This window comes from Rhinolophus sinicus, linkage group LG04, assembly GCF_036562045.2.
Source record: "Rhinolophus sinicus isolate RSC01 linkage group LG04, ASM3656204v1, whole genome shotgun sequence".
NCBI lineage: Eukaryota > Metazoa > Chordata > Mammalia > Chiroptera > Rhinolophidae > Rhinolophus > Rhinolophus sinicus.
Window position 1 is genome coordinate 187,212,516 of NC_133754.1, and position 15,134 is coordinate 187,227,649.

Here is a 15,134-nt window from a genome sequence, read left to right on the forward strand (position 1 = left end):
ATGAGAAATTCCAGTTGGGACAGCTAATTACGCTCAAACCGCTGCACCGGGAAAGCCATGAGTCCATACTCTCCTGATTTGAGTGAGTGCAGGGGGCACGCGGGCAACACAGCTGTCCCGCGTCCGAGACATGAGCGACACAACCAGGGCCATCTCCACAGAGTCACTAATGACACAGCCCAGAGGGAACGCCCAGCTCTAGCTTCTGGCTGCTGAGAAACGGCACCAAATCCGCTCAGAAAACGAACATACTTGGTGACGTTATAAAGATGAATGGTTTCTAAACATGCTTCTCAGTACAAAAGCACGGCAATGGGAAGCCGCTAGTGAAACTAAGTTGTCTGGCTCCGTTACCTCACGCATGAATGCAGAGACGGAACAAGAGAAATGGGCCCTCTTGAGTGAAGTCTGGAGCATCCACTGTCTGGGGATGGGCTGGGGGCGGGGGGCAAGCTTTCTCGTGGGAACCAGCTTGGGGGGGTGGGGCTGGTGTGGGCCACTCTGGCCGTCTCAGTGCGGGTGACTCTCTTCGCAGGGTTTCCAAGGCAAGACCGGCCCCCCAGGTCCTCCAGGTGTGGTCGGCCCTCAGGTGAGATACTCCATCCCTGGGTTTCACTGGTCATCCTGTGTCACCCACCCACATATGAGAGAGGGTCATGGCTCGGGTGTCAGTACCCCCAGGGTTCTGAAGGTGTGGCTGTTGCTAACAGATACTGTAAAGTCCCATGGTCCTTGTTAACATTCGGAGATGTGCTCCGTACAGGAAACCGGATGGCGGGAACAGAGGGCGTGGCCACCATGAACCCAACAGGCAGAACAAACATGGCCGCCCAAGGCCCTCGGGCAGTTGGGGCCAGACCGGGGCTGAGCTTTGGAGATTGGCTTCCACCCCATGGGCCGGGGCCAGCTGTGCCCGCTTGTCCTTGCTCTTGGTGTCCATGGCAGACTAATTTTGCCCCTGAGTCCTGACAGTGCCCACGGGCCTGCTATCCAGACCAGTGACAGGAGTGATTTGCAGCAGGACTTATGACTTAGAGCAACGAAGCAGAGCAGCAGTCACTGTTTCTTGGGACGGTCACACCTAAAGTAGTGGTAAATAAGATATTGAGCTGTCTTGGCCACGGGCCGCAGGGAATGTGGACACTGCCCTCTCCCGGGGCAGACTTGGCCACCGCTCACTGCCCTCATTTCCCCAGAAAATTCAGGTCTTGTCCTACTGTGTCAGAGAAGGAAACGCTGGACCATGGTATGGGGCCAGGCTATGGGTTTGCTTTGATCCTCTCTTCTCTGGATTTTTCCTGGAAGGAGAAGACTTGCAAAGCAACGTGGGGGTTTGGTGGGCATGCAGTGGACCCTTTACCTTTGTGGCCAGGGCTATCCTTACATTTAGGAAGAGCAGCTTACTCCCTCGTGTGTCCCTTGAAATTTGTGGCTGATGCTGATTTTCCCCCACAGGGTCCCACAGGAGAAACTGGTCCAATGGGCGAGCGAGGCCACCCTGGGCCCCCAGGCCCCCCAGGTGAACAGGGGCTCCCAGGCCTTGCCGGGAAAGAAGGGACGAAGGTGAGTTACTCAGCCCTTCCATGCCAGACCAGACTTTTCCTGCGTCATCATTTTGGCACTTTGTTTCTGTTTTCTGCTGTTCTTTTCTGATGAATAGGTTAATTTCTCAAACAAATGTTCTTTGTGCCAGCCTACTCCCCAGGTCATGAACTTGGGTCTGTTTTTACTTGATTTGAAAGAGGACTTGAGCTGACCCCCTGCAGGTGCTGGGGGTCAAACCATCCTTGACCTTCTGCCCGGGGCCGTGCTTGTTACCAGCTCTTCCCCAGCAGTCACACCTTCTCCCAGTAACGGATGAAACACTGACACTTCCTATGTCTAAAACGAGTTTAGTAGAAAGTGCCCCTGTAAAAAGTCCCCTACCATTAGAGACTAAAAAATAAACAATAAAAATAGAGGATGGACGTGTTGCTCTCACACCTGCTAGCACCAGTTCTGTGTCCCCTCTCTGTTCCTTGGGAGGCCTCTCCCCACCAGCCTGGGTACCCCAAGTTGGTGGTCGTAATTCCATAGAAATGGGTAGCGCCTCCTTTTCCAGCTTGTCAGTAACGGACACAGGAAATATAAGCTCTCTAGCCTTTTATATGACTGCATGCAAGAGAATAATCTTAAAAAATAATAATATAGGACCAATAAAGACATACTGACAAAATCACACGCACTTGTTTATGAATGTATTAAGTTGGTGCAAAAGTAATTGCGGTTAAAACTAATTGCAAAAACCGCAGTTACTTTTGCACCAACCTAACATATATGTACATACTTGAATACATATACGCACTTGAAAAATATACATGTACATATGTTTGTAGAAGACAGATACAGAAACAGGTATAAATGCCCGTCACAAGCAGAGCTCTCCGAGTTTGGACAGGAGGCCAAGGCCGTGCTGGTTTGGAGACCCCCATGCTCCCATATTGGACCCCAGAGAAGTTTCTGGAAGATATCAAAGCTTTAGTGTACCTCTGGGAAGTCTACGCTCAGATGGGGCATCTTTTCAGGAACTATGGTTTTAGGGTCGAAGCAAGTGTCCCTAGTGACGAGTCTGTTTGGGGCAATGCTCCCAGCACTTGGGCCAGAGTCCTTTCTCTGAGCACAGCTTACGAGGAGCCCCGAATCTCTGAGAAGGCAGACATGGGCGGAGCAACCTCCTGGCCCAGCTCCTGCTCAGCCCATGTGGCCCCCGAAGGACTTTGGGAGGGTCATAGATGGAGGAATCCGGGCCAAGCTTGGGCCGTGCTCCAGCCTCAGCTAGTAGTCAGCGAGTCAGTCAGGGCTCAAATCCCTTCAGAGCCAAGCGCCCCAGAAGCCCAGCTCCCCATAGACGCTGGTCCTGGGCATTGCTCAGACGAAGCTGTGGCTCTGATTTCAGGGTGACCCAGGCCCCGCTGGCCTTCCTGGGAAAGATGGCCCTCCAGGACTACGCGGCTTTCCTGGGGACCGAGGGCTCCCTGGTCCAGTGGTAAGTGAGGGGCCCGGTGGGGGACGGAGTCGGACACTGCGCAGCTCTGGTGGCCTCTCCCCATGGTGCCCCTGACTGTGGTCTCGTTTCTTTGCAGGGAGCGCTTGGACTGAAAGGCAGCGAGGGCCCCCCTGGCCCACCCGGCCCCGCGGTGAGTGGCGCTGGCCCAGTGCAAGCATTTGAACAGCCTGTGGTTCAGACCCGACTCTGTAGGCAAGACGGGGTGGTCCCGACGCCCGTGAGAGTGCACGGCTGACGTGGTCCCACCCCAGGCCCTAGGGAGGCCAACGTGGAGTGAAGGAGATGGACTTGGGTGGGATGTGGACCAGTGTATCCTGAGCTGGCAGCTGGGGTGACAAAGCGCCAAGGGGCACGTTGCGTGAGGAAAGGTGGAGAACTGGGCAGTTTGGAGGGAGGGCTGAGTGGTGCCATCGCACCTGTGGGGAGCCAGAAGCAGCTGACATGCTTCGTGTGGGTCTGGGCCAGGGGCAGCTGGGAAGGGAATGGACACAGACCTCCAGGGCCTCTGATGTGGGTCCGAGGGTCAGGCTGTCCACATGCCAGGGCCGCCCGAGGCACAGCTGGGAGATTGTCCCCAGAACTTGGGTCGAGGGGTTTCTACTTGCCCTCTGTTAAACTAAGTGGTTCCTCCCAACTTTAAGATTCCAGCTGTGAGAGGGTCCAAGACCCTTAGCTATTACCTCGGGGACTGAGGGCCATGTGGAGCTCTTCCCACCCCCAAGAGGCCACCCCTGAACCCCCGTTCTTGGTGACACTTTATGGAAGCGTAACATCTGCTCACTTCCCCGTCCTTCAAATGGGGCCCGTCTGACAGCCCCCATTCAGCTGCACAGATGTGGGGCTGCAGGAGTGACCCCTGGGCCCTGACTGGGTTTGAGAGTGGACCATGAAATAATACCGCCTTTCCGCTAACCGAGTATGGACCATGTGAGAGAGATGATGACCCAGAAGTCAGGTGGAAATGAAAATGTCACCTTTCTTTCCAATAAAGGCCAAGTATAGGATGATAGCCCAGGCAGCGGTGGTCTCTCCACGCTGTCCCCTAGAATTAGGCCAGGTGCCCACCCAACAGCAGCACTCCAGGCGCAGCGCCCGCTTAGAACATGGACAAGCAGGACAGAAAGAGTGCTGGGTGGGCAGGCGGACCCCAAAGGGGAGAGGGGATCAGGCCCCAGAAGGGGCAGCTGCAGGAAGAGCTCATTCCAGGAAACACTTGAGGAGGATGTATTCCCAGCCACTCTGTGTGGGGCGGGTAGACCTGTGCTTGGAATTATGGGCAAGGAAGAGCTAAGAGGGGCCTGGAACAGCACCTCAACTACTGTACCAAATCGTCTGTGCTTGCCAAGGGCCCTAGGGAACTACTAGGGCTCCTGAGTGAGGGCAAGCGAGCGGTGTGACTGGGCGGAGCTTTAGGAAATCGCACCCATGCAGTTTGAGAGCCTTTGGAATGAACCATTTTCTTGCCCCACCTCAGGGATCTCCGGGGGAGAGAGGTCCGGCCGGTGCCGCTGGGCCCATCGGAATTCCGGGGAGACCTGGGCCTCAGGGACCTCCAGGGCCGGCTGGGGAGAAAGGTGCTCCTGTAAGTACTGACTTGAGACTCCGGGGCCTCCCACACCCTGTTCCTGCCCAAAGCTGTCCCTCCCCATGGGTGTTTCCCTGGGTGTTTCCCAGGGATGGGGGCGGGGGCTGCAGTTTGAGGACGTCCTCTAAGCGTATGTGTGATCCAGGCTCCTCCCTGAGGTCCAAGGGGGCAGGTCCCATATTTGGTCAGCTTCTTTCAGCAAGTCTCTTGAGCTGGAGGCGTGCTGTCACACCTGCACATGTGTGCTCCATCATGTGCAGACACAGAGAGGGGCTGGGGACAGTGTGTCCAAACGTGGCCTTGGCCTTGGTCCACATCCAGGCTCTGGGTGCCGCCTGTGGATGGGCCACAGCCACCGGCTGTGTGCATGGCCCTCCCTGTTGGCCCAAGCCCATGCCAGTCTTTGTCTGAGAAAGGTGGATATTTGGGGTGGGTGTGGAGCAAAGGACACGTGTGATAGGAAGATAAGAAGCTTCTTCCCGGACCCCCAACAATTGCCCTCCTGATGAACCCCAGCATGGCCCACCCAAACGTGGTCCGCCCTGAGCATGGAGGCTTTATGAGTCCTCGGAGGGAGGGGGGTCTTGACCCTTCGTTTCCATGAAGGAGACTAATGAGTCCCCTTGTCTAGACACCTCGCCAGCTGCCCGCCCCTCCCCCCTCACCTTCCCCCCGATGACTCACAAACACCCTCACTGCCCTGACGTACACTCACCGACGATGTTTGGCATTGCCACACAATTTTGCAAACTGCCACCTGCCCCGAGTCCAATCAGCCATGGGGACAAATTTCAGCTCAAACTTCCCTCTGAATTCAGAATGTCAAAAGTAGCCGAGTTCTAGGGGGACCGGCAAACGTCAATGTAGACGGTCTCCAATGGAGTGAGGTGTGTGAGCTGATTGATGCAGCTTAGAAAGGTGGTGTTCTCCTGTGCATTTCGCTCTCAGTGGCTCATGGGGAGAGAGAGAACCCTGGTTGCCTCCCCGGGTGTGAACCGCCCACTGAAAGCTGTTGGGAACACCAGTGCCATCGAGAACCATTCAGTATGTTGTCAGCAGTTTGATGGCATCTAACCATTTCCGGTGAGGCACCCAGGGCAGTGACCCCGCTGAATCTGTGTCAGAAACCTGACGCCTGTTGGACCTTCAGTGCACATAGGACACACACAAACTCAGTTAGAAACAGTTTGGTTCGTTGTTTCAAGAGAGTAAATATTTGAGCAGAAACCTCTCGAGAGTGGCACTATCCACTAAAAGCTTGTCACTCCCCCAGAATGCTCCGGAGAGGAGAAAAGGTCAGGTGTCTCCAAGCGTTGATCAGGCATGTGGGGCTGGAGGTGCCCCTACATAGCGGGCCCGGCCTTCTCGGGCTTAGCGAGGTTAGAAATTTCCATCAGTAGGAACTGAGCCTGGGGAGCAGGAAGCGAGCTGTGCAGGCGGGAAGGGACCCAATGGGGATGTGTGAGTGTGTCCGCGCTGAGACCTGACACTGAACACGCACTGCCTCTTCCATGCTCTGTCCCCAGCGCACACACCCTCATTCTGTGCATCCATTGGAAGAAAGGGATTCTGGGCTCGGTTGAGAACCTCCAGTCCCTCAGGGTGACGTGGTGGCTGGTAAAGTTGAGCAAAGCACGACCTTAGTGAAGGTCCCCTGTGATTAACAAGGAGCAGTCATGAGGGGAATGAATCAACATTATGAGGAAAGGAAAATGGTGTGTGTGTGTGAGTGAGTGCATGCTCGCACATGTGTACATGTGTGTGTACACACATGTTCCTATGTGTGCATGTGTTGGCATATGTGTGTGTGCATGCATGTGTGCGTGTGCATGTGTTCGGCGGGGAGGCTGTTTGCAGAGAACTGAGGGTAATGAAGTGGGTGGAGGCCTGCGCTCAGCCCTCCTGGTCTCCAGCCTTAGATGACACCACGCATAGGCTCAGGGACCTGGTGGGCCGGGTCTGAATCCGGGCTCTACTGCTCACAAACCACGCCTCAGTTTCCCCATGTAAAAGTAGCCCTTCCAGGACGGGTGAGGATGAATTGCCGTGATGCTCAGAGGTGGGTGGCGCCACGCTGCGCTCAGAGACCCTGGCTGAAGCCCATTAGGACTGAATGGGGTCACCCCCAAGAACTGCCGACTTCCTGCCCGTAGGCCCCTCTCTGGGGGATGACCTGGGGGCAGGACGTTCCCATGATTGAGCCACGTCTGAGCAGTATCTTCTTTCCTCTTTAGGGCGAGAAAGGGCCACAAGGCCCAGCTGGCCGAGACGGTCTCCAGGGTCCTGTGGGACTCCCCGGTCCGGCTGGCCCTGTGGGTCCCCCTGGAGAAGATGGAGATAAGGTATGGAGAGCAGAGAACAGTGCCAAGCCCAGCTGGCCAGGGCTGGCAGGTCAGAGCCAGGGGTCACTTTACAGAAAGGGCTGCAGGCAATGTGGGGGGTCCGGGACAGTGACCCCGTGCCCACCCAGCCTTCTCGGGGTTAGTAGATGACCTCAGAATGGCTCACACATAAGTGGTAGTAAATGAGATCCCTTTATGTATGAGATGTAATAACAGTAAATATTATAATTTACTTACTAATGACCTCATGAAAACTTAGAATCTGCTCTCCTCTGGCATTGTTGTCGTGTTGCCGGAGACATCGGCTGTTAGTGTCAGAGCAAAGAAAATGCCCTGCGCCTCCTGCATGGTTTCATATCCTGCTGTGTGGGGCCCGACTTCACGAGGTTTTACTCAACAGCTATTGTTAAACGTCTGCCCCGGCGCTATCCAAGCTCCCTGCGTTAGGCCTGTGCTTCGTAATTCTGATGCTACTACTGCAGCAGCTTGTACCGTACACTTCACTTAATGAAGACACTCAATTTAACTTTCCATGTACGGTAACCCTCTGGTGACACTTCCGACTTTCTCACCTCCAAGCGTAGACAATGCCTTGCTTCTGAGGGCAGAAGCAGCCCTGTACCGCAGACACACTGGACAGTTTAATCGCTTCTTTGGAAGCACAGCAATTGAGTTCTCTGTTATTGCATTGTCATGTCAGCCAATGTGACAAACACAGCAAATACTTTCATTATGATTTTCACCACATTTCCAAATCCACTAAAATTCTGTATAGCGTAGGATCAAGGCCCTTTTAGCGCTCGTATTAAAGAGGAAATCAAATTAATATGTGTTAACGGTTCCTCTCAGGTAATTTGTAGGGACCTCTGGAAAGATTATGCTTCATCTCCAAGAAAAATTAATGATGAAGAGCAGAGAACGTCCACTTGGCTTGGGGCTGCCTCACGGGTCTTTCCACATCTTCCCGCAGGGAGAGATCGGAGAGCCAGGACAAAAGGGGAGCAAGGGGGACAAAGGTGAACAGGTAAGGACCACATGGGGGCGTGCACAGGGCCACCTACGGCGCTGAGCCACGGCACAGGCCACGTGCTCGGCGTGACGCACAGGCGTGGCTGACGTCAGGCGCTGTGACTCGTATAATGACATTAGCAGCCAATAAGTGACAGGACACAGCTGGTGGGCTTTCTTCCCCATTAAGAACTCGTGTGCATGTGTGTGCGACGCATGTGTGTGCTACATGTGCAGGCACGTATGTGACATGGTGTGTGTGGGGCTATGTTTATCCGTCTGGGAGGGATCCCTTGTTACTAAATGGACAGGTGGCCCCGGCAGGTTCTGGGAAATGAAGCAGACAGAGCACCCTTGTCCTTGGGGTTGTGGGGCCCAGACGTGAGCCCCGCCCTGCGAGCTGAGGGCTGCTCAGCCTCCAGGTGCTGACAGAGGCGGCACCTCAGCCAGATGCCTCTGCGTTTTCCCTCTTGTTCTTTGTTTTTTTCAAATCTGCTAGAAATACTAGCAGATTTTGTGTTCTTGCAAAAGCCCTGTGCCTTGGCCGCCAGCTCCTTCCGGTGGCCATGGAACGTGTCCCGTCTGCTGTGCAGTTGGGCCTTTTCAGCCGGTGCTTTCAGGCCTGATGCCCTCCCGAGTATGCGTCCCAAACACACCTCACTGTCAGCACAGGGAGTGAGCGGGAGGGAGGCCAGGGGCCGAGGCGCTGCTGTTCCTGGGAGTCTGACCAGCACCGGCCGGATGCCCCAGCAAGGATGTGACCAACAACTGCCCGGTTGGAGCTCACACAGATGAGCTGTGTGAGCTCGTCCTCATTTTTAAATCGGGTCGTCCGGGGCCCAGGTCGCAGGTGAGTGGTAGGAGTTAAGATGCTGCCCGGTGGCCTCCAGTAGGACGTTGGTGGCAGCCGCCCCTGCCACCCGTGGCAAGTGCTCTTGGGGTTGAACCAAGAGTGTCACCAGTCCCAGAGCCTACAGGAACCCTGCACTGTTGCACTGGCACTCCCTCCTGTGGTGGCCACATGTGGGGCCTAAACTGATGACCTGGGGTGCACGGCCCCCATGCTGAGCAGCCCTGGGCCTTGTGACTCAGCTGTGACTTGGGAAGCAACTGTGTCTGTCTTTTCCCCACAGGGTCCACCTGGGCCTACGGGTCCTCAAGGCCCCATCGGACAGCCAGGCCCCTCCGTGAGTACTTGTGGTTGAGGGCACTCAGACAGCCTGACCCCCTGGGGCTGGTGGGTGCCAGGAGCCGGTCCTCACCCACAGCCCCATTATCTGCCTGCAGGGGGCCGACGGCGAGCCAGGGCCTCGAGGCCAGCAGGGCCTTTTTGGACAGAAAGGGGACGAAGGCCCGCGAGGTTTCCCTGGGCCCCCTGGGCCTGTGGGGCTGCAGGTAACTGTGGGGTTTGCACAGTGGCAGGCGGCGCCCTTCACATGGGGCTGAGCCCTTGCTGTGCCTTCCCCTCCCCGCGCTCCGCCCCGTCCCCGCCTCGCCCCTCCTTCCCCTCTCCTCACCCTCGCCCTCCTGTCCATGTTGTTAAGAGTGGGGGGCTAGGCTGCAGGGGCCTCCTGGGGCTTCCCCATGAGTTCGAAATGCCGCGGCTTCACGTTAGTGACTTCTAACCTGTGACACTCCCATGCTCGTAGTAGAAATATTGGAAACTACTGGTAAATTGTAAGAAAGGAAAGCAAAAGTGACTTCTAAATGTACCACCTGGGAATGGCAGCTGTACATGTTTGGGCACATGTCACTCTTAACCCTTTGGATGCTTGTGTTCACATACATGTGTGCACACGTGTCACATTATTCGAGTTTTGCAAAAATCTGAGTCATGTCGTATGCATAGGAAGTTTGAACCCAGCTATTCCCATTCCATTTCACATTATGGGTCATGTAGCATGTCATTAAATACTCTTTGAACACGTCAGTTTTATTGATGTTTGAACACATGATTTTCAGTCACTACATAGTCTTCCAGCACATGGTGGTGACATCGTAAATGCAAACACTTCCCAGCTGTTGGCTCATCGTTTTATTGTTTATGGGAAAATAAGCACCTTTGTCCACGCATCTGCGTATTTCTCTACTTATTTCCTGGGCTGGTTCTGAGACCTGGAGTCACAGTATGTCGTCCTATCTAGCGGTACAGCTAGAAGTGCCTTCCTGAGGCTCTGGGGAGCCAGTGAGAGCCGAGTGCTGGGGACCCAGTGAGCTGAGTGCTGGGGACCCAGTGAGCCTAGTGCTGGGGAGCCAGTGAGAGCCAAGTGCTGGGGACCCAGTGAGCTGAGTGCTGGGGAGCCAGTGAGAGCCGAGTGCTGGGGAGCCAGTGAGCTAAGTGCTGGGGAGCCAGTGAGAGCCGAGTGCTGGGGAGCCAGTGAGCCGAGTGCTGGGGAGCCAGTGAGCCGAGTGCTGGGGAGCCAGTGAGCTGAGTGCTGGGGAGCCAGTGAGCTGAGTGCTGGGGAGCCAGTGAGCTAAGTGCTGGGGAGCCAGTGAGAGCCAAGTGCTGGGGAGCCAGTGAGCTGAGTGCTGGGGAGCCAGTGAGAGCCAAGTGCTGGGGAGCCAGTGAGCTGAGTGCTGGGGAGCCAGTGAGAGCCGAGTGCCGGGGAGCCAGTGAGCTAAGTGCTGGGGAGCCAGTGAGAGCCGAGTGCTGGGGAGCCAGTGAGCCGAGTGCTGGGGAGCCAGTGAGCTGAGTGCTGGGAACCCAGTGAGCTGAGTGCTGGGGAGCCAGTGAGAGCCGAGTGCATTGGATGGAGCAGTGCCAGCCTGTCGCACGCACTCACACACTTACATTTCCTGACCATTCCTGTTCTCAGGGTCTGCCAGGACCTCCAGGAGAGAAGGGCGAGACGGGGGACGTGGGTCAGATGGTAAGTGTGGCGGGGCCCTGTCCATGGCAGCTGACTTCTGTTTGGGTGAAAGTTTGCATTTTCTCTCTATTCAATGGTTCTCCTTCTCCTAGGGCCCTCCAGGTCCCCCCGGCCCCCGAGGACCCTCTGGAGCTCCAGGCGCCGATGGGCCACAAGGTCCCCCTGGTGGAATAGGCAACCCTGGTGCGGTGGGAGAGAAGGTGACTCAGGCCCTTAACTGTTGTCGTGTCTGCCATGCTCGTGGGCGAGGATGACCTGTGGGGGTGTGGGGGGTGGTCCATGCCTGACACTGGAGCCAGTGCTCTTGTCACTGCCGTGACCACGCGTTTCCTCCTTAGGGTGAGCCTGGTGAGGCTGGAGAGCCTGGCCTTCCCGGAGAAGGGGGCCCCCCGGTGAGTGAGCGGGCTCTGGGAAGGTGGGGTGGCCGTGGACGGGGGCCGGTGGGAAGGTCTCCCTCAGTGCTCCCCCCATGAAACGGGAGCCATGTCTCCTCTTGTGCCCACCTCTCGGAATTATGTGAAAAGAGGGCACGGCAGGGTAGTGAGCATGTGCGGGCACGTGTCTCTGTGTATGCATGTGTGTGCAAACATTAGCAGTGAACACCCACGACTGATGGCTGTGAGTTGCTCTGCCATCTGTGGTGTTCCAGGCCCTTCCACAGGCGGCTGTAAATGTGGGGTGATTGTTGTCCCCTATTCAGCCAGACCTGGGACATTCACAGTCCACAGGTCCCGTGGGCATTCCTTCAGGCCCAGGGGCAGCTGGAGGCAGAGTTCTCCCTCTGCCCCGCAGGGCCCGAGCGGCCTGCTGTCTAGTTCAGGGTCAGTCCTTCCTACCTAGAGGCAGAGTCTTGGCTTCAGAGTGCCCAGGAAGCGGGTGGGCTCCTCAGGCCGCCCGGCGGGGCCAGGGGCCAGGCTGTTGTGAGAAGTGTGATTAGCGCCAGCCCAGCGCCTGGCCCACGGTCCGGGCTCGGCAGGTACCTGAGAAAGGGCTACACTCCCTCTGCACGTGTTGCCAATGAGGGCCACGCATCAGGCCAGCACCTTGCTCGCCCGGTCGGCTCCGGGAACACAAGCACCGGCCTTCCCTGCAGGGACCCAAAGGAGAAAGGGGAGAGAAGGGCGAGGCCGGCCCTTCTGGTGCTGCAGGACCCCCTGGACCCAAAGGCCCTCCCGGAGATGACGGTCCGAAAGGCAGCCCTGTGAGTAGCACCCCGAAGCTGGGGCGGGGCCCTGTGTTCTAGACCCTCTGCGTTCATCCGCAGTGTCTTGAGGGTGTTTCTAGTTTAGAGGGTTTCATACTTGCTCCTGGACGCAAACAGTGCAGTGAGGACAGGTGGGACAGGGAGAAGACCTTCAGATGTCCTGGGCGTGGACAGGCAGCATGCTGGACTGGGCTGGGCGGCCGCCCCATCCTGTGGCTTGCCCTGGCTCGGCACCAGGAGGGGCTGTGAGTGGCACGTTCTAGAAGTCTCACACGTTCCCATCTCAGCCTAGAGCTGAGGAGCGGGTGTGTGGGCATGGACGGTGCGGCCTCCGGAAAGCAGGAGGACCAGGCCTGCCTGGCCGCTTCCAGGCTTGTTTTGTTACGTGAGTCAACTGAGATGTCCGCGAAAGGCTCCAGGTGGTGAAGAGCACGGCAGTGTCAGAACCGTCTGAATGTTCTGGGGGGGGTAGGAGGGAGGTGGTCTTGACCCAGTGATGGCTCAGACGTGCGCACTCCGGGCACTGGACCTGCCTCTTTCTCGGTTTCAGGGCCCCGTCGGTTTTCCCGGAGACCCCGGTCCCCCCGGAGAGCCCGGCCCCGCGGTAGGTGCTCAGGGTGCAGAGCCCCCAGTTCCCTACCATGTTGACCTGTCCCTTCTCTTTCTTTCTGATGGTTTCTTCTTTATGAACTCTCTGTAGGGCATGGTGCTTTTCCTTACGGCACCCCCGTCCGTTCTGGTGGTTATATGAAGAAATGTGTCCCCACTTCTGAGTGCACTGTTGCAGCCCCACCAGAGGGACTTGGGCTTTCAGGATGGGACTGGGAACTCACAGGGTGTTGGTACATGGACTCAGTGCCATCCAGGAGGGTGAAGGAACTTGCTTTTGTCCCCACAGGGTCAAGATGGTCCCCCTGGTGACAAAGGAGATGACGGCGAGCCTGGGCATGCAGTGAGTCCACCATGACCCCTGGGACCCTGGTGGTTGACCTTGGTTCATTCAGAATTTGCAGCTTGCTTTGTTCATTTGCGGGAAAAACCCAAAGCCAGTTACCTTCTACTATTGATTCTTAACCGTGACCGGGGGCCATGGGCTCCCTCTGAGAACCAGTTGAAAGACCCTCTTCATAGAGGGGAAAATGCAAGTCCAGTCGTACTTGTGGCTTTGCACACAAGGGTCCGTGAGCCCCGGGCTTACCTTATTTCTGCCTAACTGGTTGCACGTCCCCCTCGAAAGGGCTCTTTGCACATCGGCACCTCAGCTGAGACCACCTAGACGGTGCTTCTCACACCTGGCAATGAGCTTTTGAAACATTGCTTCAAGTCAAGTCTCTCTGGGGTGGAAATGACCCCAATGGGCCCCTGCATGGGACCCCCCCTTGGGGGCGACCCCCAAGGGGCATCACAGCTTTCCCTCCCCCCACCCTGTACCCACATGGCCAGGGCTGCTGGGGATTTCCTACCCATGGGCACAGGCCAGTGCCACTGATTTTAGGTAAGCAGCAACTGAAGGCAGCTTAGGGACCCAGCTGTGAGGCCAGGTCTGCACTTCCACCTGGCCTGTCCTCCCCGTGCCTCAGCGTCCACTTCTGTGGAAGGCAGAGCCTGCAGCCAGAGGTGTGGATGGAGGCAGCTGAGTGGCAGGGGTAATTGCTATGCAGGTGGGGCAGCGTCTTCTGAAACGCAGCAAGGAGTCAGGCTGGGGCAGGGCCCCCCCTGCTGCTGCCAGGGCCAGAGCTCTGCGTGCAGAGGGTGAAGCACGAACTCCAGACGACCCCCCTTAGGACTTCCCATGCCTGCTTCAGAAGAGAGAGGTGGTGACAGGGCTGGCCCAGGGCAGACTGGGTGGAAACTCAGGGTGTTGTTGCCTCAGCCCAGCCCAAACCTGCCACGCCTTCATCAAACAGACTCCGACTCCTAAATCCCATGTTTTCTCTCTGACACCAGGGATCCCCGGGCCCCACGGGTGAACCAGGTCCATCTGGGCCTCCAGGAAAAAGGGTAAATAAGTGTGCAACGTGTCCTCGCCTGCCACCTTCCTGCATGAAGCGAGCCCCTTCCCTCCCTGCCCTCGGCTTGGACCCCAGCACTCAAAGCAGCCCTGACGAGGGAATTCCTTCTGAAGTGTGTTCTCCACTCGGCTTCCCACCACGTCGATGCACCTGCTCCTTTTAGGAGAAGCCAAGTGCTAACACCATTCCAAGGGCCATCATGGGAGGAAAACACCCACAGAGCTGAAAAACTGGCTTTCCCTGGGTCAAGCCTTCCGAGAAGCCAGAACCAGCTAAAAGGCGTTTCTTTGCACATCAAATAATTAGCCTCTTGCTGGTGTTGCAATAAACGGGGCTGCTGGCTGCGCCCCTCAACCCTCAGGGCAGCCAGAGCTCCTCCCCACGTTGACCCCGAGGTCTTTTCCAGCCTGGAGTCATTCTGGCTCGTTCTAAGGGCCTGTGTCCGCCTGGCCAGTGGCCCGGGAGCGATCTGCATGCCCCTCCACTCCCAGGCCAGTCTCCCTCCAGACACGGCGCTCATCACTCGCGTCCCGCAAGCCAACTTGTCACGTGTTGTTCTCTTGCTCATTCCAGGGTCCCCCCGGGCCCGCAGGCCCTGAAGGCAGACAGGGAGAGAAAGGAGCCAAGGTAACGTGCTTTGGGCCCGGCCGTGACTGTGTAGCTTCCACAGAGAGCTGCTCGCCCAATGGCCACCTTGGGTGGGATGTGCTGACGTGTGTGACCATAGGACAGTCACAGAGGCTGGGAGAGCTGCGGGGCCTCAGGGAGGCCTGGCTCTCACGGCAAACCTGGGACAGACAATTAGCCTTCTCTGAAATGGAGGTGGCTTGGCAATGCCTTCAGACACTGGGGACCGGGATCCTGGGCCCAGAGTCTGTCTTTCCTGCCTGCCTGGGGGAGGGGGTGCGGGTGATGGTGGCAGGAAGCCGAGGGTGTGGTGTGGCCTCGGGCCTGGCATTCGACCTGGACACGCCTCCGCCACCTCACCTGCAAAGCCAGGTTTGACAGTGCCCACGATGGGCTGAGAAGATGGGACGCGGGGCTGCTGTGCAGTCAATGTGCAGCCT

General features: G+C 57.1%; 1 protein-coding gene across 3 annotated transcripts in view; it reads left to right on the top strand.

Moving 5' to 3' along the window:
• COL5A1 (collagen type V alpha 1 chain) overlaps positions 1 to 15,134 on the top strand; it is a 148,003-nt gene that overhangs the window by 111,960 nt on the left and 20,909 nt on the right. For all 3 annotated transcript variants that reach the window (XM_019718217.2, XM_019718216.2, XM_074331331.1), the window contains exons 38-54: positions 536 to 589; positions 1,456 to 1,563; positions 2,936 to 3,025; positions 3,123 to 3,176; positions 4,521 to 4,628; positions 6,866 to 6,973; positions 7,944 to 7,997; positions 9,115 to 9,168; positions 9,269 to 9,376; positions 10,798 to 10,851; positions 10,944 to 11,051; positions 11,190 to 11,243; positions 11,945 to 12,052; positions 12,606 to 12,659; positions 12,954 to 13,007; positions 14,003 to 14,056; positions 14,641 to 14,694. In XM_019718217.2, coding sequence (XP_019573776.2) covers positions 536 to 589; positions 1,456 to 1,563; positions 2,936 to 3,025; positions 3,123 to 3,176; positions 4,521 to 4,628; positions 6,866 to 6,973; positions 7,944 to 7,997; positions 9,115 to 9,168; positions 9,269 to 9,376; positions 10,798 to 10,851; positions 10,944 to 11,051; positions 11,190 to 11,243; positions 11,945 to 12,052; positions 12,606 to 12,659; positions 12,954 to 13,007; positions 14,003 to 14,056; positions 14,641 to 14,694 — 1,278 coding nt within the window. The remainder of the gene's footprint in view (positions 1 to 535; positions 590 to 1,455; positions 1,564 to 2,935; positions 3,026 to 3,122; positions 3,177 to 4,520; positions 4,629 to 6,865; positions 6,974 to 7,943; positions 7,998 to 9,114; positions 9,169 to 9,268; positions 9,377 to 10,797; positions 10,852 to 10,943; positions 11,052 to 11,189; positions 11,244 to 11,944; positions 12,053 to 12,605; positions 12,660 to 12,953; positions 13,008 to 14,002; positions 14,057 to 14,640; positions 14,695 to 15,134) is intronic.